The 26564-nt window shown below is 37.9% G+C and overlaps 2 protein-coding genes across 2 annotated transcripts in view; both read right to left on the bottom strand.

Moving 5' to 3' along the window:
- Positions 1 to 1849: 1849 nt before the first annotated feature.
- On the bottom strand, positions 1850 to 23360 carry LOC122739611 (zinc-alpha-2-glycoprotein-like). The gene is made up of 7 exons (XM_043981281.1): positions 23276 to 23360; positions 13032 to 13106; positions 12224 to 12481; positions 7436 to 7702; positions 5510 to 5788; positions 5213 to 5326; positions 1850 to 1978 (listed from the first exon to the last, which is right to left on the bottom strand). The coding sequence occupies exons 1-7, from the start codon at positions 23358 to 23360 to the stop codon at positions 1929 to 1931; spliced, it is 1128 nt and encodes a 375-aa protein (XP_043837216.1). The 3' UTR covers positions 1850 to 1928.
- An 82-nt stretch (positions 23361 to 23442) lies between these two features.
- LOC122739610 (major histocompatibility complex class I-related gene protein-like) overlaps positions 23443 to 26564 on the bottom strand; it is a 39322-nt gene continuing 36200 nt past the window's right edge. Inside the window, exon 8 of the mRNA XM_043981280.1 lies at positions 23443 to 23495. Within this exon, the coding sequence (XP_043837215.1) occupies positions 23443 to 23495 (53 nt within the window). The remainder of the gene's footprint in view (positions 23496 to 26564) is intronic.

Below are 26564 nucleotides of genomic sequence, written 5' to 3'. Positions count from 1 at the left end.
TGTAGTTTAGTGAATTAGAGGGCTGCATGTGGCACTGAAGGGAACTGATTTACCCAAGGTCACACAGCCAGGATGTGTTAGAGGTGAGATTTGAACCTATATCTTCTTAACTTTGAACCCAGCTTTCTATCTACAACACTGTGCTGTCAAGGGGCAGCTAGGTGGCACAGTGGATAAAGCACTGGCCCTGGATTCAGGAGAACCTGAGTTAAATCCCACCTCAGACACTTGACACTTACTAGCTGTGTGACCCTGGGCAAGTCACTTAACCCTCATTGCCCTGCCAAAAACAAAAAACAAAAAAAAAAAACAACAACACTATGCTATCTCTCTAAAGATAATAATAAATCACATTTATGTAATGCTCTATGGCTTACAGAATTATCTTCCTCACCAGAACCATGTGAAATAGGTAGTGTTATATTATTTTCAACATTTTATAAATTAGGTAATTGAGTCTCAGAAAGGCTAAATGAGTTGTTGATGGTCACCAGAATAATCTAGATCTAGGATGAAGACTTATACCTCAGCTCTTTTTTCCACTTCGGCAGCAGCAGCAGCAGCAACATAGTGCTTTAACATTTACAAAGAGATTTATGAATATTATCTCATTTGATCCTCAAAATAAGCCTGGGAGATAGGTGCTATTATTACTTCCATTTTATAGATGAAGAAATTGAAGTAGGCAGATATTAAGTGACTTACCTATGGTGACAGAGCTAGGAAATTTCTGAGGGAAGACTTGAACTCAGGACTTCCTGAATCCAGGCCCCGTGATCTATTCACTGAAGGAATTCCATAAACTTGAATAAGCAGCATTGAAGGAGGAAAGGTCACCCAAGTGGGAGCTGAAAACACAGGGAGCCTGATAGCAGTCTGGCCAATGTCAAGGGACTCTTTTATTTCCAGACAAAATCTTCTCCTGTCCTCCTGGTACAAGTTAACAGCTGATATATTGATCCATTGATCTACTGGGTCTCTGAGAACAGAAGGGCCATACATTTCAATATGCCTGAGTATTGTAGGGACCAATTTTTAATTGGGGAGTGTTAGCTATGTGACTCGCCACAATATTGGGGCAAGGAAGGAGACCAACAGCCTCCCTCAAAACTGAACAGGATTTATTAACAAGAATGAACTTAAAAAAAACACAAACAGGATCAATAGGATTAAGGGAAAGGAAATAAAATGCAACCTGACTAACACCACCACCAAGGAATCAGCTGAGAACACACAGCAGCATCCTGTCGTCTTCCAGCTTCAAGCTAGAATGACGAAAAACCTCCCTTCTTCCCAGCAGACCCCAGGCTGACAACACATAGCCCCCAGCCAATTGGCTGGCTGCTCTGACAGTCATATGACTGCCCTCATTGGGCTTCCAGTCATTATAATTTTGCCAGGCCCATGTAGACATTGGTGAGTGATGATGATGTGAGGTGCTAGCGCCATGGAGATGGCTACAACCAGTGGGTGAAGCACCGTGCAGTTTGCAGAGGCACTGTGTCTGAGCCCCAGGCCAGTTGCAAGCGCCAGGGTTTTTAAACTTCTAGCCAAAAGATAGGGTCATAAAAACTTCAAATAACAATTAATTCTTTACAGTATCCATATGAATACCTAAAAATACAGAATTTTCCTTTGCTTTATGGACATACAATAATCTAAACTCAAACAAAGGTTAAGAGCAAGACTTCATTTCCGTGTTCCACTTTATATTGGGAGACCTATCTTGATTACAGTTTAAGAGAGAGATAACAATTTTTATAAAATAAATGATAAAATGTTTTCACATATAATTAGGGAACAAACTAAAATGTTATTTTTTTTAAAGAAAGAGATCAGAGGAGTAGAATTTATATATGTGCCCATAGAGCCTCTTCAGTGCTCTTCCCCATTGATGGCTTTCTTCATTGTACAAGTCCCAACTCCCTTTATAGGGTCTTTTCACCATTCACTGTAGCATGCTCATGGATTCCATGACCTGAAAGAAAAATAAAGATAAATATAGAAGGCCTACAGGTTGTGAGGTGTCACAATATTAGAAAGGATAACTAATATGCTATGTAATGAAGCAGGGTTCTAATAGGCTAAAATATTGGGTGAATATAAAATGAAATCCAATAGAAAAAATATGGAGTCTCATACTTAGGTCTAAAATATTAACTTTTTAAGTATAAAATTTTAAAGGCATTGTTGGACAGCAGTTGTGTGTGTGTGGGGAGATTCAGGGGCCACAGTGGACTATAAGCCAAACCTGATTTGGCAAAATAATGTAGCAGTCAGTCACAGACTACATTATGAGGAACACAACTTCCAGCAATAGAAAGGTGATAGTCCTACCATCTTCTCAGATCTCTCCTGAAGATTTGTGTTCACTTCTGATTGCCACTCTTTTAAGAAGATTATTGATCATGAGAAGAGTATTAAGAGCAGGGGAACTAGAATGATGAAGGGTATTGAGTATATATCATGTAAGCATGCATTGAAAGAAGTAAGGATGTTAAGCTTGGAAAAGAGAAGACACTATGGGAGAGGGGAGGCATGATAATTATCCTCAACTCTTTGAAGAGCAATCATCTGGGGAAACAATTAGATTTGACCTTTGGCTGGAGAGAACAGAAACAAGGGCAGAGAATGGAAGTTACAAAGAATCAAACTTAGGCTTGGTGTCTAGGAACAAACTTCTAAATAATTAGACATATCTAAAAGTGAAATAGTTTGCTTCAAGATATTGTTGATTTCTCTTCCTTACAGGTTTTCACATGGAGTCTTGAAACTACTTCTCAGGTATGATATTGGAGATTCTTCTTGTGTACATACTGGACTACATGACCATGGTTCTTCTCACTCAAATTTTGTGATTCTGTGACATATCCTTGTGAGGTAGTATTATCACTTTTAGTTTGAAAATGAGAAAACTGAGGTTCAGGGAAGTTAAGCTATCCATTAATGGTCAGAATGTAAAAATATTTGGGACAGGATGGGTTGGACCAAAGGACAATTAGATGACCATCACATAGAGCACTAGGTCTGGAGTCAGGAAGACTCATCTTCATGAGTTCAAATCTGTCCTCAGACACCTACTAGCTATTTGTCCTTGGGCAAGTCACCTAACCCTGCTTTATTCAGTTTTCTCATCTGCAAAATGAGCTGAAGAAGGAAATAGACAACCACTACAATATCTTTGCCAAGAAAATCTGTCACAAAAAGTAGTACATGATGGAAAACAACTTAAGAGGAAGAGGGGAGGATTAAAACTCAGGTCTCTCCTGAATCCATGTCCAGCATTCTTTCCACTATACCATGCTGATTATAATATCAAATTTAACAGGAATAATTGTGAAGCCCTATTCTTTGTTGTTGTTGTTGTTTTAGTGAGGCAATTGGGGTTAGGTGACTTGCCCAGGTAACACAGCTAGTAAGTGTTAAGTGTCTGAGGCCGGATTTGTACCCAGGTACTCCTGACTCCAGGGCCGGTGCTCTATCCACTGTGCCACCTAGCTGCCCCATGAAGCCCTATTCTTGAATTAAACCAGAAATTAACTGCACATGTATGAGATGGAGGAAGTACTTGATCTGAAAAAAAAAAAAACCGAGGCTTTTAGCATACTGCAAGATCAATGTGAACAAAGAATGCTATCTCTAATACCTCTCTCATATTGATTGCAGGTCTGTGTGGCAGTTGAAAATGTCTTATTATGAAGTACTTATCCTATAGAATATGGGAGAGGGAGCATGTTTTACCTATGAGGATCTATACAACCTCTATGGAGAAGATAAAGAAGAAAAGGGTGAGGTAAAACTTCCTCATCAGAACTGTCCTAAGTGTTATATTACAAAGAGGATTGTAAAAAGAGTCTGTTATTAGCTGACAGATAAAGTACATTTTATAATTATTGTTTCTTCTGATTATTGAAGAGGCAAATAGAAAAGAATAATTTAACTTAATTCCTGAGTGACTGAATTTGACTCTCCTTAAAAATACATAAAAATGCTTTTGGGGAGAATATTTGGACCTGAATGATATGGGATCATTTTCTTCAGAGAAGTGAAGATTGTTATCTAGTGTTATCTTGAGATTTGATGGTGAGCCTAGCCATGACCATTTATTTAATCAAATTATTATAAATAATTTTCTCTGTTTTCTTACTGCTTAATTGTATAAAAGTAACTATTATGGGGGCAGTTAGGTGGCGCAGTGGATAAAGCACTGACCCTGGATTCAGGAGGTCCTGAGTTCAAATCCAGCCTCAGACACTTGACACTCATTAGCTGTGTGACCTTGGGCAAGTCACTTAACCCTCATTGCCCCGAAAAAACAAAACAAAACAAAACAAAAGTAATTATTATGGTGGAAAGTGATTTCTCCAGTTAAGTTATTAATATTTAATGAACTAGAGTACAGGATTCATGAGAAATTGGTTACAAGCTTATTAATTAATAAGAAACTATTCAGTCTTAATCCTGAGTTATGTATAAAAATTAAATGTATAGTATAAAGGGAAGTGGCAGATTGATATATGACATACAAACAGGTGTAATGAATCCATATGAAAAAGTGAATGTTATTTATAGGCTTCATTAAGAGAATAGGAATAAAGAGATGATAGAGTCTCTGTATTCTTGCTGGTCAGACCACATGTAGAATGTCATGTTCATTCTCAATGCTACATTTCAAGAATGACATATCCAGAGAAGATCTACTCTGATGATGAAAGAACTAGAAAAAATGTCAATGGCTGAAGATATTGTTAATTTTTATCCTAGTGAAGAGAAGGCATAGGAGGTGGGTGATTGTAATATAAATATTTAAGTAACTGCTATGTAAAAGGGTATTGATCTTCTTGTACCTGGTAAAGAGAACTGAGAGAAATTTGATGAGGTTGCTCAGAGGTAGGTGTAGACTTTATTTCAGGAAAACTTTCCTAAACGTATAAAGGTTTAATGGACTAGCCTAGGAAGATGTAAATTCCCTGTCAGCAGAAGTCAATAAGATGAGTCTAGATGACCATCTTTCAAGAAAGTTGTATCAATTGTACTAGAGGTAAAATCTCTGAGAGACCATCATTTTGTTTAAAAGGGCCTTCCTCCTAAGGACAATGTGAGGGCAGTGTACCATCCTCATCCCTTGTGATATCTGCTCCCCATCACTCCCTCTCCCTTTCATCTTGTACTTAGGCAGTTAGTTTTGCCCCCTCCCTCTTCATATACATACCTTTCTTCTTCTTCCACATGATGAAAGCCCCAACACAGCTCAACACCAGAATGATAACTATTAGGACACCTAGGGCCACAACCCACGGCCTCATCACAGTGGGCTTCTCAGGGACTGCAGAATGTGAAAGGCAACAAGTAAATGAGAAATGTTTTAGAGAGGAAATACTGAAGAGTATGGGCAGTGAAAAGCCTGCCCTACTCAAAGAGGAAAGGGGGCAAAACGGATGACAACATTCCATTCCATCACTTAGTTTCTGGAGAATAGACCCACATAGCTTAGAAAAAAAACACTCACCAGGATACACAGCTGGTGTCTTCAGAGTACTGTGCTCTACCACACAAGTATAACCTATCCCTGAATTGCCAGGGGGAAGTTCCAGTGTGATTTGGACGTAGAAGGTGGTATCAGCATTGGGCAAGGTTCCAGTGGAGCTCTCTTGCCCCCATACACCCAGCTGCCCCCCCTTCTCCCAACGCAGCAGGATAGAATGAGGGTAGAAGCCTGTGGCTGTGCAGTTGAAGGTGATTCTACCATCTGGAGCATCATAGCGGGACACTGACACCTCAGGAGCCACTAAAGATAGAAATGAGGAGAAAAGGTCTTACCTCCAAAGTTCAGTGACCTTGTCTTGTTCCATTTTTATTTCTGTACCCTCTCTCACCTCCTTTATTTCCACATTACTCTATCCTCTATCATTCTCTACCAAATAATAACTTTGCCAAACAGTAGCTGTTATTATTTTAGCAGTTCCAAGTGTCATCTTATCCCTAGGACCACTTTCTCAGAGTGTTGTCTCCCTCACTTTAATGCCTCTTTTCTCACACATTAATAAGTCACTTGCTGCTATTTACAACATTGTAAGTAGAAATGTTCCTGTGTTCACATATCATATTCCTTATTAGCCTAGAACCTTCTGAGATCAGAAAAGCTTATGAACCCAATATCTTTGACAAGTTGACAAGGTTTAAATGGATGATTCTAAGACAGCATGTTGGGTTGGAGAAATTCAAGCCTCCTCCCACAAAACCTTCCTTTAGATTATGTGGGATCCAATGCTGATTTGTTAGTATTGGAATTAGATGACTCATTGGAGCCCATCTTCCCAACATTCCTGCCAATATCTCCTTCCATTTATTATCTCCTTACTGTTCACTGACCTTCACCCATTGTTTCCCCCAAGTGATGAAGAGAACCTAGAGCCCTGGGGCAGCTAGGTGGTACAGTAGATAAAACACCAGCCCTGGATTCAGGAGGACCTGAGTTCAAATCTGGCCTTAGACACTTGACACTTACTAGCTGTGTGATCCTGGGCAAGTCACTTAACCCTCGTTGCCCTGCAAACAACAACAAGAACAAAAAACCCTGGAGCCCCACTATAATCTTATTCTTATGCCTACTCTCATCATATCATATGTTGTGGGCAGGTTGCTTGTAGTTCCCCCACCCACCCACTTTATATAACCCCAGAGTAAATGTGTCTATTCACAGTGCATGATCAGGGAGTTACAAACTACAGTCCTTCTGGTAAGATAAGGAACTACTGGGCTTCATCAATTTTCCTTCCTGTAGCCCTACGGCCCATGGAACCTGTCAAAGCACACTACGAACCCTTGGGCCTTGTTGTCTGTCCTAACGCAGAACATTCTTATATGTGCTCTGTTACCCAATTAGACCATGTGTTCTTTGACAGCAAAGACTGTTTTGTTCTTCCATTTGTGCCCCCAGAGCTTAGAAGTCCTTGGCACATTATAAACATTGATAAATGCTTTTTCTTTCCTTCTTTCATTAATTGACTTATTCATTCATTCTCCCCTCAGAATCAAGGGACCTCTAAGCTCCTAGAAGGCTAGGGTAATAACTTATGCTTCTTTGTACACTACTCAGTACCTAGGACAGTGTTTTGCACATAGTAGACTCACAATAAAAATTTGTCAAAAACGATCATGATTATATCACTAGATTCTTAATAAACTGTTCCAATGGGTTAAGAACAGAACACATCCTCATGATTTATTTTGAACTGGATGAGTTATCAACTGGTGACCACTCCACTGTCGATAAAAATCTCCACACTTAGCTAGACTGGTCCTCTGATAATAGACAGTCTGACCCAAGCTCATGCTCAGACTTTTTCAGCTTGATAAGAGTAATCAGAGCTGATGCTTTGCTGTCATGGTCTCAAAGAATCCTATAAGGAAATGGGGAGGCCTGGGAACTTACCTTTCTCCTTCACGCTTGAGTACTGCAGAATTTTCCTCATCATGACAAAACAATATAGCTCCATAACTTTCTCTATCCTTTTGATGCCCATCATAGTCTCTGCTAAGGGTCTTAAGTACTCTGCTTCAGGTTTCATGGCAATCCAGTGCTTAGTCTGCATATCTATCTTCATAAAATCTTCACCATCCATGGCAAACTGAATATGGTTGTCCATCTCAATGTCATTATCCAGTTCACAGTCTGCAAATAACTGTATGGTGTGATTCTCTGTAGAGAGACTAATGAGTCAGTATGATATAAAACAATCAGGACTGAAATTGAAGTTAGAAGAGCCAACAGGAATTTAATCTGCTATACCAGCTAACTATATAACCTTGAGTAATTCAGTTAAAACCTCAAAGTTCATAATGATGACGATTGCTGAACTGTATATACCTTAATATTTTTAAATACAGAGTATTATATATACATTATATACACAGTTATATATATTTATGTGTGTGTATGTATATGCACAGCCACACATATACATACATACATAAACACACATACTCTAGGCTCATATGCAATATGACATGTGAGCACAGGAACATTTTAAAATAGAGAGTATAATTATTGCTGATCTTCACAAGATTCTGGAGAGACAAGTGTTAGTATTATATTCATTTTAGAAATGTGGACCAGAGGCTGGATGATGTTAAGTAATTTTCCCAATGACTTGCAATGCAGCTAATACGTGTCTAAATTGGGATTTGTGATGAAATAATGGGATTTAGCAGATACTCAAAGACCCACCTGGAGATTAATCAAGACTGATTGAATCAAGTGAGAGTAATTGACTGCTGATTAAGCGAAGGTATTGTTCTCAGAAACTAGACTGTGAATTCAACTTGAGAACACCTTCAAAGACAATGGATTTGGATGACCCAACCAATCACCTTGAAGCAGTGTGTAAGGACCGCCTCTGTTCCAGACCTATAAAAAGCTTCCACAAACAGCTTGCAGAGGAATGCTGATTAAAACAGGCTGGTGAAGGAGTTCCTGATTAAGACAGGCTCGTTGAGGAGTTCCTGATTAAAGCAGGCTTGTGGAGGAGGACTTCAGGAAGAACCCAACCAAGCTGGAACTCTAGGCTAGGTAGGACTTCTTTTTCATAACCTTCTGAACTCTTTGTAAATATCGGTATGCTCTAATAAATGTTTAATGCCCAAAGACTGGTACTGAAGCCTTTTAATTTTTGGTGACCACAATTAAGATTTTAAACATCACAGATTCAAATACAAATCTTCCTCATTCCAACTCTAGAGCTCTCTCCAAGACTCCATTTTCCATGTTGCCTCCCAATGTATTTTAAAATGTATGAAATGTGCTTTGTATACCTTAAAATGGCATAATTATAACACATCACAAGGTTGGGTGGATAAATTTAGTTAGCATATATAAAACACTTTGCAAACCTTCAACTCCTTGGTAAAGCATAAGACTATATAGCAACTATATAACTATTATGCTCACATATATATTCCAAGTCTACCTTTATCCTCTAATAGTCAGAAGTATGAAAAACACCACCTATGCCCCTAAAGTATTAAGTTGGGATTTTTTGTTCTGGTCCAGACTGTAACTACAAGAATTGCTAGAAGGTGTGGGGACCAATTTTTAATTGGGGAGTGCGAGCTAAGCGGCTCGCCACAATATTGGGGCAAGGAAAGAGACCAGCAGCCTCCCTCAAAACAGAACAAGATTTATTTTAACAAGAACGCACTTAAAAAAAAAAAAAACACAAACAGGATCAGTAGGATCAAGGGAAAGGAAATAAAATGGGGAAAGGGAAATTATAATACCTGAAAAAATACCACTGCCCAGGAATAAGCCGAAAATATGCAGCAGAACGCCTGTCACTTTCCAGCTTCCACCTAGAATGCCCAATTCTCCTCCCCCAAAACCTAGAAACACCCCACACAGCCCCAGCCAATGGGATGGCCGCTCTGACAGTCACATGACTGCCCTCACTAGGCTTCCAATCATAATTTTGCCAAGCCCAAGTAGGCATCGGCAAGTGGCGATGATGTGAGGTGCCAGCGCCATGGCAACAGCTACAATCAGTGGGTGGAGCACTGTGCTGTTTGCGGAGCCCCAGGCCAGTGCTCGCAGAGGCATAAAAACCTCAAATAACAATTAATTCTTTACAAAGGGGAATGTGATGGAACAAAGAATTAGAAGAGATCTTAAAAACCATCCATTCCAATGCCCTCCTCATTTTACAGATGAGAAAGTTAAGGCACAGAGAGCTAAAATGAATTGCCTGTAGTTGAGCAACTAGTCAATGTCACTAGTGGGATTTGAATCCAGTCCTTCCTGACTTCCAAGTCCAATCCCCTATCCATGATACCTCAAGAGACAGAAGACTTTTTTATTGTTTATGTCAAGTTAACAGTTATCTATCTATCCACCTTAGTTACCCTCTCATCAGGGATTTACCAACTACTAGTACTAATCTTTTCTTCCTCTGGCCATTACTTCAAAATTTTATACATAATGGCACCTATGGAGTCATTTCATCATTCCCTTGAACACAAGATGCTTCAACCTCCAGAGATGGTTCAGGTACAGTGGATAGAAAAGAAGCTCCATATCCATTAATTGCATGGCTCCACTTTTAAAAAGCTTTATTGGAAGAAAAAGTAGGATCAAAGAAGGGATAAAGCCTTTTGGGGGGCAGATGGCATAATGGTAACTGATAAAAGAGAGAGAAGGTAATGTTCAATTCATATTTTGTTTCTGTTTCTTCTTCAAAAGAGAATGAACTTTAGGGGCAGCTAGGTGGCGCAGTGGATAAAGCACCAGCCCTGGATTCAGGAAGACCTGAGTTAAAATCTGACCTCAGACACTTGACAATTACTAGCTGTGTGACCTTGGGCAAGTCACTTAACCCTCATTGCCCTAAAAAAAATAAAAATAAAGGATCATAAGATGGCTGTCAGACATTACAAACTAAACATAGATTTGTGACAGACTGCATTTATTTTCTAATTTGATAGTATTACTAAACTTATGAAAGAGGGAAATGTTGTAATGTAGTTTATTTAGAGTTTGGAAAAGTTTTTTATTAAATATCTCATGCTATTCTTGTGGAGAATATGAAGCGATATGGATTATACCATAATGCAATCAAATGGATTCAGAAGGTACTAAATGGTCAGACTCAAAGAGTCTATTCAGTGTCAATGTGACAGGAAATTTTTTTTTAAAAATATTTTGTTTTGTTTGTTTTTTATTGTTTTTGGTTTTTGCAGGGCAACGAGGGTTACATGACTTGCTTAGGGTCACACAGCTATTAAGTGTCAAGTGTCTGAGGCTGTATTTGAACTCAGGTCCTCCTGAATCTATGGCCAGTGCTTTATCCACTGTACCACCTAGCTGTCCCCCTGACAGGAAATTTCTAGTGAAATACTTCAGGGATTTGTTTGGCAATGTGCTGTCTAATAATTATGTCAAGGATAAAGTCACAGAATGTATATTTATCAAATTTGCAGAAGACACAAAGCTGGAAGGGTTTAATTACATAATAGATTGCAGAATCAGGATCCACAAGGATCTTAAAAGGTTAAAGTACTGGGATGTGCCCATATAAAATCTTGTACTTGGGTACAAAATATGAACTACAAAAATATAAGTTGAGAGAGATACAGTTAGATAATAGTTTTTTAAGAATGTCAGGATTTTAATGAACTTCAAGCTTCATATGAGTCACTGGTTTGATACAACAGTCAAAAAAAGGTTCATGTGAACTTGAAATGTAGTACAAAGGACATCTATTTCATGAATAAAGAGGCGACAATGCCAGTGTATGGGCAGCTGGTGACACATTAGATAAAGTTCTGGGCCTGTAAACAGCAATTCAAATCTGGCCTGAGACACTTACTATCTGTGTGATTCTGGGCAAGTCACTTTTCTGTTTGCCTCAGTTCCTCATGTGTAAAATGAGCTGGAGAAGTAAATGGCAAGCCACTCCAGTATTTTTATTTATTTATTTATTTATTTAGGTAAGGCAATTGGGGTTAAGTGACTTGCCCAGGGTCACACAGCTAGTAAGTGTCAAGTGTCTGAGACCAGATTTGAACTGAGGTCCTCCTAAATTCAGGGCCGGTGCTTTATCCACTGCGCCACCTAGCTGCCCCATCCACTCCAATATTTTTGCCAATAAAACCCCAAGTGAGATAAGAAAGGGTTGAAGCCAACTGAAATGACTGAATGAAAACAACAAATATCATTGTGTTCTGTCCTAGTCAGTCCTCATCAGAAATATTGTGTTAATTTCAGGGCACCATGGTTTAAGGTTATTGATATTCTGGTGAGATTCCATAAGAGGTCAACTAGGATATTGAAGGAACTGGGCATGTTATGCTTGGATAAAAGACTTGGTGGAAAGAGGAGGGACATGATAGTTGTCTGAGAATTTGAAGGGCTGCTACATTGAGGAGTGATTAGATTTCTTTGGTTTGGAGGTCATAATAAGGAGTAATGAGTCAAAATTGCAAAGAAGGAAATTTAAGTTTTTCCTAACAACAATTACTGTGGTAGAATGAGATGCTTCAGGAGATAGTGAATTCATCCTTCTAGAATGTTTTCAAACAGGGGCTGGACAAGCACTTATTGGGTATGTTATAGCACTTATTGGGTATGTTATAGCACAAGCACTTATTGGGTATATTCATGAATAGATTGAACACATGGCCACCCAGGTTCCTTCTAACTGATTGTGTGGATTCAATTTGTCTCACTTACTTTCACTCTTGGTGACATTCTGTATAAAGAACTTTAGGAGCCACTGGAAATCCTTCTCCAAGTTTGCAATAATTCCCTTCTTATGTTCAATGTAGTCTTTCCCTAGTGCTTCAGTGATCCATGCTTTACCGAAAACAGTTTTCTTCTCTTTATCATAGTAGTATACCTTCACATCATCAATAGCATGAATTATGCTGAAGTTGAAGAGAGAATATTTTGTGCCCACTCCAGTGGAAAGCATCTCATGTATGTGGTGGCCTGCATGACAAGAAAGAAGAAAAAAATAAGGAGACTTCCATATATGGTCCTCCAAACTCCATTATGTCCTCCCACTAATCTCTTTTTCCCCTCACTGTATCAGTAAGCTAACTATGACAATTGCCCCTGGGGAGAATCATGAAGCATGACTTGGTACTTAGGATTGTACTGAGTACATGGCAAGGCTAGGTAATGGATCTCTTAACAGATTGGTTCAGACATTATTTCTTGGTGTTATAAGTACTTTTTCCAGTCCTAGTCTTCTGCTTTACCAAGGAGTAGATTGGGCTTTGTATATATCAGAGGTGTTAGTGCAGACAGAATGGTAACCAAGCATATATGTGGGAGTGTTGAAGGAGCAGGCACAGGTAGAATACAGCAGCATTTTCACCCATTCTGGGCTCATCTACCACCATTGAATTTAAGGATGAGAAGCAATGCTGGTGTACAAGAGACTAGCATATTGCATTCTGCAGCTATAGATTAATGAAGTCTGGGGAAACAAAGGGAAAGAATCAGGCAGGACTCTCAGGGCATTCAATTAACATACCTTGCAGTGTTTTGGGTTCTTCGGGGTTTTTTTCCACAAGAGTAGGTTCTTGTGCCTTACTAGTTTTTTTTTCCTCTGAAAAGAGAAACAAGGGCATGTTTCATTAGTGATTCTTCCATACATCTCATAAGCTTACAACTATTTCTCTAAAATATCTAGAGCTTTGAACCTAAAGGTCCCTCATTATTCCCAGGACCCCAATACTTCAGTGAGTCACTGAATTAACACTCTGTATATTAAATTTCCACCCTCACAGAAGGAAACTACATCTTGCTAAAAGGTACTATAGATAATGAAGTAATATCAATACTAAACATGTATGCACCAAGTGGTATAGCATCCAAATTCTTAGGGGAGAAGTTAAATGAGTTACAAGAGGAAATAGACAGTAAAACAATACTAGTGGGGGATCTGAATCTTTCTCTCTCAGAATTAGATAAATCTAACCACAAAATAAATAAGAAAGAAGTTAAAAAGGTGAATAGAATATTAGAAAAGTTAGATATGATAGATATCTGGAGAAAACTGAATGGGGATAGAAACAAATATGCCTTTTTCTCCATGGTATATGGCACATACTAAAAAATTGACCATGTATTAGGGCACAAAAACCTTATAGTCAAATGTAGAAAGACATAAATAGTAAATGAATCCTTCTCAGACCATGATGCAATAAAAATTACATGTAATAAAGAGCCATGGAAAGGTAGATGGAAAATTAATTGGAAACTAAATAATCTAATTGTAAAGAATGAGTGGATCAAACAACAAATCATAGAAACAATCAATAACTTCATCCAAGAGAATGACAATAATGAGGCAACATACGAAACCTATGGAATGCAGCCAAAACAGTGTTTAGGGGAAATTTTATAGCTCTAAATGCTTACATGAATAAAAAAGAAAAAGAGATCAATAAATTGGGCATGCAACTGAAAAAGCTAGAAAAAGAACAAATTTAAAATCCCCAATTAAATACTAGATTAGAAATCCTGAAAATCAAAGGAGAAGTTAATAAAAGTGAAAGCAAGAAAACTATAGAATTAATCAATAAAACTAAGACCTGGTTTTACAAAAAAGACAATAAAATAGATAAACTTTTGGTCCATTTGATTTAAAAAATGAAAGAAGAAAGCCAAATTACCAGTATCAAAAATTAAAGTACCACCAATGAAGTGGAAATTGAAACCATAATTGGGAGCTATTTTGCCCAACTGCATGCCAATAAATTTGACAATCTAATATTTACACAAATACAAATTGCACAGGTTAACTGAATAAGAAATAAAATCCTTAAATAGGCCCCTTTTAGAAAAAGAAATGGAACAAATAAACTCCCTAAGAAAAAATCTCCAGGGCCAGATGGGTTTACAAGTGAATGCTACCAAACATTTAAAGAACAATTAATTCCAATACTATACAAACTATTTGGAAAAATAGGTGAAGAAGGAGTTCTACCAAGTTCCTTTTATGACACAGATATAGTGGTGATACCTGAACCAGGCAAAGCCAAAACAGAGAAAGAAAATTACAGACCAATTTCCCTAATGAATATCAATGCAAAATCTTAAATAAAATATTAGCAAGGAGATTACAGCAAGTGATCACCAGGATAATACACTATGACCCGGAATGCAAGGCTCGTTAAACATTAGAAAAGCTATTAATATAACTAACCACATCAATAACAAAACTAACCAAAATCATATGATTATCTCAATAGATGCAGAGAATGTGTTTGACAAAATACAACACTCATTCCTATTAAAAGCACTAGAGAGAATAAGAATAGGTGGAGCTTTCTTTATAATAATAAGCAGTATCTACCTAAAATCATCAACAAGCATTATATAAAATGGAGATAAGTTAGAGACATTCCCAATAATATCAGTGGTGAAACAGGGATGTCCATTAACACCTCTATTATTTAATACTGTACTAGAAATATTAGCTATAGCATGCTATAAGAGAAGAAAAAGGACTTGAAGGACTTAGAATAGGCAAGGAGGAAACAAAACTTTCACTCTGTGAAAATGATATAATGGTATACTTAGAGAATCCTAAAGAATCAACTAAAAACTGCTTGAAACAATTTACAACTTTAGCAAAGTTGCAGGATATAAAATAAACCCACATAAATCATCAGCATTTCTATACATGACCAACAAAGCTCAGCAGCAAGAGATAGAAAGAGAAATTACATTTAAAGTAATGGTAAACATAATAAAATACTTGGGGGTCTACCTGCCCAGACAAACTTAGGAACTCTATGAACACAATTACAAAACACTTTTCACAAAAACAAAATCAGATCTATGTAATTGGAAAAATATCAATTGCTCATGGATAGGCCAAGCTAATATAATAAAAATGACAATTCTACCTAAATTATTTACCTGTTCAGTGTCATACCAATCAGACTACCAAAAATGATTTTACAGAGTTAGAAAAAATAATAACAAAATTCATCTGGAAAAACCGAAAAGTCAAGAATATCAAGGGAGCTAATGAAAAAAAAATGCACAGAAGGGTGGGCTAGCCATACCAAATATGAAGTTATACTATAAAGTGGGAGTCATCAAAACTATTGGGTACTGATTAAGAAATAGAGTGGTGGATCAATGGAATAAGTTAGTCACAGGAGACACGGTAGTAAATGACTATAGTAATCTACTGTTTGATAAACCAAAAGACTGCACCTTCTGGGATAGGAACTCAGTATTTGACAAAAACTTCTGGGAAAACTGGAAGATAGTATGGCAGAAACTAGGTATAGATCAACATCTTACACCTTATACAAAAATAAGGTCAAAATGGCAGCAAGATTTAGACATAAAGGGTGATACCATAGATAAATTAGGAGAGCAAAGAATAGTTTACCTCTCAGATCTATGGAGAGGAAAACAATTTCTGTCCAAACAAGAAATAGAGAATATTATGAAATGCAAGATGAAAGACTTTGATTACATTAAATTAAAAAGTTTTTTGTACAAACAGAAGCAATGCAGCTAAAATTAGAAGGGAGTCAGAAAACTGGGAAACAATTTTTACAGTCAGCATTTCTGATAAAGGCCTCATTTCTAAAATATATAGAGAACTAAATCAAATTTATAAGAATCCAAGTCATTCCCCAATTGAGAAATGGTCAAAGGCAGTTTTCTGATGAAGAAGTCAAAACTATCTATTGCCATATGAAAAAGTGCTCTAAATCACTATTGAGCAGAGAAATGCAAATTAAGACAACTTTGAGGTACCACCTCACATCTATCAGATTGGCTAATATGACAAAAAAAAAAAAGGAAAATAATAAATGTTGGAGAAGCTGTGGAAAAATTGGAACACTAATGCATTGTTGGTGGAGCTGTGAACTGATCCAACCATTCTGGAGGGCAAATGCTCAAAGAGCTATGGGCCTGTTCATACCCTTTGACCCAGTGGTACTACTGATAGTTCTGTATCCCAAAGAGACCATAGAAAAGGGAAAAGGACCCACATGTACAAAAATATTTATAACAGCTCTCTTTGTGGTGGCAAAGGATTGGAAATTGAGGGAATGCCCATCAATAGGGGAATGGCTAAACAAGTTATGGTATATGAATGTAATGGAATACTATTGTGCTATAAGAAACGATGAGCAGGAGTTCAGAGAAACCTGAAAAGACTTACATGAACTGAGGCTGACTGAGAGGAGCAGAACCAGGAGAACATTGTACACAATAACAGCAACATTGTGTGATGAAAATGGTGATAGACTTAGCTCTTCTCAGTAGTGCAATGAACCAAAACAGTTTCAAAGAACTCATGATAGAAAAGGTTCTTAACATCCAGAAAAAAGAACTGTGAATTATGAATGCAGATTGAACCATACTGTTTCTACTTTTGGACTGTTTTTTTCTTCTTTTTTGAGGTTTTTTTCCTTGTTCACTGATTCTTCTTTCACAAGATGACTAATGTATAAATATGTTTAATGTGATTGTACACATACTACCCATATCAGACTGCTTTCTGTCTTGGGGAGGAGAGAGGGAACGGATGGTGGGAGAAAAATCAGGAACTAAAAATCCTGTGAAAACAAATGTTGAAAACTATCCTTATATGTAACTGGAAAATAATAAAATACTTTAAAAATGTAATTGAGAAATGTTTAACACAATAAATAACAATAAAATACAGCATACACAATGTTAATCTGTGGTTTTCTAAGTCAATTGTGACCCTCAGGGATCCATTGTTACTTGAGTTCAATATCTCCACATCACTTAGATTCCTCCTATTCCAAGCCCTCTGGCCCTATGACTTAATATATTTTAGGACCCTTTTTAGCTCAGAGCCCTACAGGCATGTACAAAACTGTTTTTATTGATTCTTGTGGAACTCAGAGAATGAAGATCCCCCAGTTGCTTTCAGCCATATATGACTCATCACTTAGCAATGCTGCTAAGAAATAATCTAATGGCCCTACTGATGATTTCATGTCTCATAGGTTGAAATGTTATTACATATCTGATTTTCATCATTAAAGAGGCAAGGGTTGGGGCAGCTAGGTGGTGCAGTGGATAGAGCACTGGCCCTAGATTCAGGAGGACCTGAGTTCAAATCTGGCCTCAGACATTTAACAATTACTAGCTGTGTGACCCTAAGCAAGTCACTTAACCCCAGTTGCCTCACCAAAAAGAGAGAGAGAGAGAGAGAGAGAGAGAGAGAGAGAGAGAGAGAGGCATGGGTTGCTGAAGCAGAGGTGCTAGAACCCTGAAAGAAAGGTATTATGGCCATCTCAAGTTTCATGAGAGATAAGAGGAATATCAGGTAACATCTGGCAAGTAACTAAGTTTTGGGAGGATTTATTTGAATGAGCTGAGAGGATAGGTAGGATTCCATAGACTAGGATTCTACAGGGGAAATTGTTTTAAAAGGAATGGGGTTCCATGATGGAGGAAATAGCTCAACATCTTGTGATACATGAATGAATGGAATATTATTATGCTATTAGGAAATGATGAATGTGAAGTATTCAGAGAAGCTTGGGAGGACTTAAATTAATTAATACTGAGTGAAGTAAGGAGGACCAGAAAAGCAATGTAGACAATAACTACAACAATGTAAAGAGAAAAAAATGTAAATAAAATTGAACATTGTGTCATGCTAATATATATAAGAAGAGAGGAGAAAGAATAATACTTCCCCAACCTCTTTGCAGAGGAGGGAACTAGGGGTTTTAGATATACTCTTAGACAAGGACAATGTGCCATTTATTTTTGTTAAACTACTTTCCTTCTTTTGATTTTATTTTTTAGATTCACTTAATTTTTGACAAACAAGCATATCCATAACATAATATAATAAAAAGATGATTTCATGCAAATCTACTGTGTACAACTTGCTAGTCCTTTTAAATATGTTGTGGGCCCAGAGTACCCCAGAAGTTCTCTGGGGCACATCAAGTAATCTTCTTCTTGATAAATGGAACCAGTTTGGACTGAGCTAGCTCCAAGACCCCCACCCTTCATTCTAGTCTCCCTCAACCCTGGGGCGATAAAATTAGGTGTGGCCACTTCCTTTGTGTCCTGAAGAGATGGCTTGGGAGATCTGCAGCCACCCCTCACCCAACTCCTCCAGACACCACCAATGGGGGATGGTCCTCCACCCCTCACCCAATTCCCCCAGCTACCACCAGTGGGGGATGGTCCTCCTTCACTAAAGGAATTTTCCATAGTCAGATGGTCACCCCCATCAGTCCTCTATAAAAGTACCTGCCAGTCTCCTGCTTGAGGAGATTGGTATCTCAGAGCCATGCTCTATGCCTTTCTCCCCATGAGAAGTCCAAAGATTTCTCTTGGTTTCCCTTCCCTTCCCATCCCTTCCTCAGCCCTGAAATAAACTACCATCTTATTCTAACTGCTTTTGCGTGCAAGAGGGTGTAATTATTTAAAGAATACATAACCCCAACCCCTACCCCATTTTCCCCATGACAAATATATAACAAAGTTATCAATTAAATGTTTTCTTCCCTCCCTCCCTGCCCTAGAGATAGCCACCATCAGATACAAATGGGTATTTATATGTAAAAGTATTCTATACATACTTCTATTCATCAACTCTTTCTCTGGATGAAGATAACATCTTTCTTCATATAGTTAATTTGGGTATGTGTAATGTCAAAATAACTTATTCATTCAAAGTCATTCTTAAAACAATATTGTTGGGGCAGCTAGGTGGTGCAGTGGATAAAGCACCAGCCCTGGATTGAGGAGTATTAAGTTCAAATCTGGCCTCAGACACTTGACACTTACTAGCTGTGTGACCCTGGGCAAGTCACTTAACCCCCATTGCCCTGCAAAACAAACAAACAAACAAAAAAACCAATACTGTTGTTACTGTATATAACATTCCTGGGTTCTGCTCATTTTACTCTTCATTATTTTGTGTGTCTCTCAAAGTTTTTCTTAGATCATTGAGCTCAGTATAGCACAGTAGTATTCATAATCACATACCACGACTTGGTCAGCCATTCCCCAATTGACAAGCATTCTGTAATTTCCAATTCTTTGCCACTACAAGGAGAGCTGCTATAAACATTTTAGGACATCTAGATTCTTTTCATTTTCCCCCAATTACCTTTGGAAATGGACCTTATAGTGATGTTTCTCAGTCAAAGGGTATAGGTAATTTAATAACTCTTTGGGCATAATTCCAGATTGCTCTCCAAAATGGTTGGATCAGTTCATAATTCTGCAAATAATAAATTAATATCCCAATTTTCCACATCCCCTCCAATGTTTTTTGTTTTCCCTGTCAATCATTTTAGACAATCTGATAGTTGTAAAGTGATAGCTCAAGGTGTTTGATTCACATTTCTCTATTAAATAATGATTTAGAGCATTTTTCATATCACTATAAATTATTTTGATTTCTTCATAAGAAAACTATTCATATTCCTTGACCATTTATCAGTTGGGGAATGACTAGCATTCTTATTGATTTGACAAAGTTCGTTATATATTTGTGATATGAGACCTTTATCTGAGAAGCTGTTTATAAATTTTTTGCCCAATTTTCTCCTTTCCTTCTGATCTGGACTACATTTTTTTTTATTTGTACAAAACCTTTTTAATTTAATGTAATTGAAATTATACATTTCATACCCCACACTATTCTCTATCTCTTATTTATTCATAAATTGTTTGCCCATCCATACGGGTGATAATTAATGTTACACGTTCTAATTTTCTTGAAATCTCTCTATATATAGTGATATACCCATTTCAACCTTATCTTGGTAAATGGTGCAAGATATTGGTTTATGCCCAATTTATGCCATACTGTCTCCCAGTTTTTCCAACAATTTTTACCAAATAATAAATTCTTATCCCAAATTTTGTCTTTACAATTGTAAAATAAAAGGTCATTATGTTTATTCGCTGTCATAAATTGCATGTCTACTCTATTTCGTTGATCTACCTATTTATTTTTTAGCCAATACCAGACAGTTTTTCTAATTACTGGTTTATAATATAACTTAAGATCTAGTACTGCTAAACTTCTTTCCTTTACATTTTTTTCATTATTTCCTTTGATCTTCTTGAATTTTTGTTCTTCCACATGAATTTTGTTTTTATTTCTTCTAATTCAGTAAAATATTTTTTGGTAATTTAATTGGGATGGCATTGAATATATAAATTAGTTTAAGTAAGCTTTTCATGTGTATTATATTGGCTCTGCCTACCTATAAGCAATATTTCTCCAATTTTTAAAAATCTGATTTTATTTGTATAAAAAGTTTTCTATAAATTTGTTTATATAATTTCTGGGTTTGTTCTGGCTGGTGTACTTCCAGGTATTTTATATTATCTAGAGTTTATTAAATGGAGAATCTTTTACTATCTCCTCTTTTTTTTTTTTTTTACTATCTCCTCTTACAGAATTTTGTTTCTGCCATATAGGAATGCTAATGATTTATATGGTTTACTTTTTTATCCTACTACTTTGCTAAAATTATTGTTTCAACTAACTTTTTAGATGAGTCTTTGGGATCTTCCAAGTATATCATCATATCATCTACAAAAAGAGACAGTTTATCGCCTCATTCTCTATTCTGATTCCGTGTGTGTGTGTGTGTGTGTGTGTGTGTGTGTGTGAGACACTTGGGGTTAAGTCACTTGCCCAGGGTCACATAGCTAGTAAGTCTCACTGATTCCTTCTATTACTTTTTCCTCCTTGTTATTTCTAGGATTTCCAATAGAATATTGAATAAGATTGGTGACAGTGGGCATTCTTGTTTCATATCTGATCTTACTGGGAAGGCTTCTAGTTTATCCCCATTACAAATAATGCTTGCTGATGGTCTTAGATAGATGCTTTTTATCAATTTAAGAAAAAATCCACTTATACCTATACTAAGTACAGATGGGATTCTTATTCAAGATAATATGACCCTGAATGGTAGTTGGAATCCAATGTGAAATAAATAGGCTATGGCAGGGGGTAAAATTAAATCAAATGTAAATTAATAGAGAAAAATGCACACTTCTAAAATGGGATGTGTAGGGATGGTATATATTTGGGATAACCAAGAATATGACAGTTTTCTTCTGACCTACAGTACTGTTGCTGAACTAAAGTTGTGTATTGGTATTTCTACCTTCTTTAGTTGGCCTCTATTTCCTAAGGGCCACACAGTCATAGAACTAGTTATGAAAGGGGCAGCCTCCTGATTCATTTTATGATGCCACAAACTTTGAAAGACCTCAGTCACATTCCAGGGCTATTATGTAGATCTTCCAGTTGCCTACTGTTTCTCTTTACCTAGTATCTGAGTGTTTCAGGCTGGGTTGAGCCTTCAGGAAGGAGGAGCCCAATCACAGTAAAAAATGATGGACCTCAGAGCTGAACCTGGAAGACACAGCAAATCCAGAATTGTTCCTATTTCCAATAAATCCCTCCCTATCTCCCACATGCTTCCCATTATTATGGATCTAGTTCCCTGCCAGCCTCCTCCACAATCCAGAAACCAATGCAGATGTGTTTAATTCCTCACTAACTCTAAAGAAGCATACCAGTCTTGTCCTCAGAAGACATTACCACATACTTCTCCCTGGCCCAAGAGAAACACTTCCTTCTGGCCTCCCTTGATTAATCACTTGAGATATCTTAGGGTCAAAAGTGATATAAAAAGTGATAATAAAATGGTGAAGGAGGAAGGTAATCAGCATTTATGGAGCACCTACTATATGTCAAGCACTTTTTACAGATATTATCTCATTTGATCCTCACAAGAACTCTGAGGTAAACACTATGATTATCCCCATTTTACAGTTAAGGAAACTGAGCCAAATCAAGAATTTGCCCAGGGTCATTCAACTAATAAGTATCTGAGACCAGATTTGAACTCAAGTCTTCTTAACTCTAAGCCCAGGACTTTGAAAACTGAGCCAACAGTTGCCTCTGCACAAAGAGATACAAAACTTTTAAAAATAATAAAAATAGGTAGAGAGCTGAGGTTCCAGTCAACAACCCTTAACATTTTTGCCCTCTAGACCCTAGCTTCTTAAACTATGACTTGCAAACCCACATGGGGTTGTATAACTAAATACAGGGGTTGCAAAAAAATTGGCAACAGTAAAAGGTTTCTGTATACCTGTTTTATATACATAGGTACCTAAGGTCACATAAAAATTTCTCAGGTGAAAATGGTTTGTGAGTGGAAAAAATTTAAGAAGCCCCGCTCTAGGGGGCGGCTAGGTGGCACAGTGGATAAAGCACCTGCCCTGTAGTCAGGAGTACCTGAGTTCAAATCCGGCCTCAGACACTTAACATTTACAAGCTGTGTGACACTGGGCAAGTCACTTAACCCCAATTGCCTCACTAAAAAAAAAAAAAGAAGAAGCCCTGTTCTAGATTGTCACTAAAGGTTGTAAATATCTCCTTATTTTTTCTCTTTTGTTATTTTTAATGCCTCTCCCAAATCTGGCTTTCCTACTTCCTGTACATTCCAGGAAGCTCACTATTGTTTTTAGGAAAGATTTTTCTAATTAACTCTACTTGGTTTATGCCACTTAAGAAATATCCAAATATGTGTTCAGAAGGTTTGGATTTTGTTTTTATCCATCTACTTATATGTCTGTGTCTTCTCTCCTTATCTTATGTCCCCATCTGACAAGCACTCCCTGGGCACAAGGACTCTCTCTCCCTCATGAGACCCCAATCTCATTTTCTCAGTCCTTCTTCCTTCATTCCCTTAGACTTACCTGCTTTTAGCTCATTCAAAGCAAACACACCTAGCACCAGCAGCCAATATGTTAATGATTCTCTTCTCTTCCTTTGATTCTCCATTTCTATTTCTAAGAAAGCTTCTTTGTCTCGGCAGGAGTTAGGAGAAGCAGCATCCAGGTATATTTATATATACAATGTTTCCCTATTCCTCATCCACGCTCAAACAGGTATTGGTGATTCCCAGACCCTGTCCTCCTGTCAGTGCAAACCAGAACATTTGTCACCAGGCAGAAGCTATCTAATTCTGGTAGGTGAATAGAAGGGAAATAGAGACTGTGGTTAGGGCAGGAAACCTCAGAGTCTAATCCCCTTCAGGTGTTGTTCCCCAGAATGGGGACTGGCACAGTGCCATCCACATTTGTAAATGTCAACTGAATTCAAATGAAGAAGACAAAAGCTATCTTAGGGGTTTCATGGTCCAATGAGGGAAACAAACTCCAAATCCTTATGGACCCCTTGGCTTAATGAATAAATGAAAATAATAATGGATTACTATGTATGAAATAACATTCTGTGGGCTGTGAAGAAAAGTAGAAAAATAAGACAAAACAATAACATTCTAATGGGGTAGACAACACACAGGAGCTGTCATCTGGAAGTTAGGTGGAAGGGTCCCAAGATCCTTGGGGTATGGTGGTAAAGTAAATGGTAATGCCTCTTCTTTAATATCATTTTCATTGATGAAATCATAACCAATTTTGATGTCAAAACGCCATTTGGTTATGAAGGCTTTTGGTGCTTAGAGTTTCTTTTCTGGGTCTCCAATACTTGTGATTGCTGAGGAGCAGGGGAGAGGATAGAATTTATAGAGGTCGTTGACAGGTCACCTCTCCACCACGGGATATAGTTGTGGGGACTGAGCTATTAGCCGAGTTGGTGGCCAGGAAATATAGTTATTGCCAGTTCTCTTGGGCTTCTCTGCCCATCAGTGGTGGAGATGGCACCCTCTCCTCAAAAGGATCTTTAATTTAAAACGATAGATGCCTTTAGATGTCTATCCATGGCAATGACTTATGCCAACAAGGGGCTGTGGCTCATTGATTCCAGTCTTCTAAGTACTGATGCTATAGAAGCAGGGCCCCAAGTCCCTAAGGAAGAAGTTAGCAAATTAGTTTACAAAGCCAGAAGTCGACTGACTATGTTTAATTGAATTCAATCCATTCAACAAATTTTAAGCATCTACTATGTACAGGGCACAGTAGGCACAGTAATAACTGGACGAAGCTCTCTTGTCAGTGATCACTATCCCAACAATGTCAGTCCCTGACCTAATTGGGTTATTTTGCAGGGCTGGGCATTGAATCACACAGGTAATCTTTACATGCTGGTGTCTAACTGTCTCAGAGTCAGGCTTTCTCTTAGAGCTGTACTATGTCTCATCCTAGTGTATGAATCTGGGGGAATGATTGGGTCTTACGTGGCTGGTCCTAGAGAAACTTGTCTCATATTTGTTCCTGGGTTTGGTTGCCACCTCCACATTGGTGATCACCTTATCTATGTGTCCACCTGAACTTCTCCCTGCAGCTCTGCACTTGTAGTTCTAACTGCCTTGTGGGTATCTCTCAAGTGCTCAGCTCATGCAGAACAATCAACCAGTAAGCATTCATTAAGCACTTAACACATACCAGGCACAGGGCTATGTACCAAAGATACAAAGGACATCAAAATAATTGCTACCCTCCCGGAGGTTACAGTCTAATGGAGGAACAACACATGTAAACCAAAACATATTAGGCAAATACAGTCAGTGGAAGGTGGTGGTGGTGGTGGTGGTTGATTCTTCATTCTTGAAGAGGACCATGATATCACCAATCGGATCTAAGTGAGACGGAACTTCACAAAGTCATCTTAGAATGGATGGCACTAGTGACTGAGGGACAAGTAATAATCTTCTGCAGAATTTTTAAAGGAACCCAGAGATTCTAAGAGTCAAAAGCTGGGAGGGATGAAAGATGGAATGTCACATGCAAATAACAACAATTAGGCTATTATGTCTGGGTCGTATGTCTGGGATATAGTGGAATATAAGAAGTTTAGAAAGGCAGGATGGGGGTCAGGTTATGATAAATATTAAATTTTGTCATATTTATATTTTTCCCTAGGAGTAATAGGAAACCACTGGAGTTTATTGATCAGAGAGAGTTGATATAGTTAGACCTTTAGGCAAACACTGGAGAAGCAGATTGTAGGAGATTCAGAGTAGGAATATACTTTGGGCATTAAAACCAATTAGAGGCTATTGCAATAGTTCAGAGCTGAGGTGATGAGGGTCTGAACTAGAATAGGGCAAGATGTAAAAAAAGGATTGGCTATGTGATTTGTGTAAGAGAGAGGAATTAGTGATGACACGTTAAGACCCCGGGTGACAGGAAGGATAGAGGTGTTCTCAACAGTAATAGTGAAATTCAGAAAAGGGCAGGGTTTTGGGGGAAAGGTAATGAGTTCTGGTTTGGACATGTTGAGTTTGAGATGGCAAAGGGATGTCCAATAGGAAATTAATGGTGAGGAACCGGTGCCCAGGAGAGAAAGAGGATGGAAAAATGGATTTGAGAATCATTTGTGGAGTGAACTGAACACAGAGGAACAAGTGATAAAAGGGGAAGGGGGCCAAAACAGAGGCTGGAGAGACGTCCTCAGTAATTTTCTGTTTGACATGGATAAAAATTCAGCAAAACTGAGAAGCAGCAATATAATAGGAGAAGAACCAGGAGAAAAGAGAGTCTTGGGGGCAGCTATGTGGGGCAGTGGATAAAGTACCAGCCCTGTATTCAGGAGGACCTGAATTCAAATGTGACTTCAGACACTTGACACTTACTAGCTGTGTGACCCTGGGCAAGTCACTTAACCCTCATTGCCCTGCAAAAATAAAAAAAAGAGAGTCTCAAGGAAAAGAGGGTGATCCACAGTGTCAGAGGTTGGAAACAGGTCAAGAAAATGTTCGAATCAGCAGAGAACAGAAAGATGAATGAATTTAATGTCAGAGAACCTGTGTTGAAACCCCTGTAGATCTGGGTGTTAAACTGGATGTTTTCTCCCTGTGTGACCTCAGGCAAGCAACTAAATATCTCTGGGCCTCAATTCACTCATTTATCAAATAAGAGGATTGAACTAAATGACCATTGAGACTCCTTCCAGCTCTAGATCTCTGAGCCTTTTGTTGTTGTTGTGGTGGTGGTGGTGGTTGAGTCATTTCAGTCATGTGCAACTCTCTGTGATCCCATTCAGAGTATTCTTTGCAAAGAAACTGGAGTAGTTTGCCATTTC

Source organism: Dromiciops gliroides, chromosome 2 (genome assembly GCF_019393635.1).
Source record: "Dromiciops gliroides isolate mDroGli1 chromosome 2, mDroGli1.pri, whole genome shotgun sequence".
Lineage (NCBI taxonomy): Eukaryota > Metazoa > Chordata > Mammalia > Microbiotheria > Microbiotheriidae > Dromiciops > Dromiciops gliroides.
The sequence above is the reverse complement of the archived record's forward strand: the minus strand, read 5'-3'. Positions and strand labels throughout refer to the sequence as shown.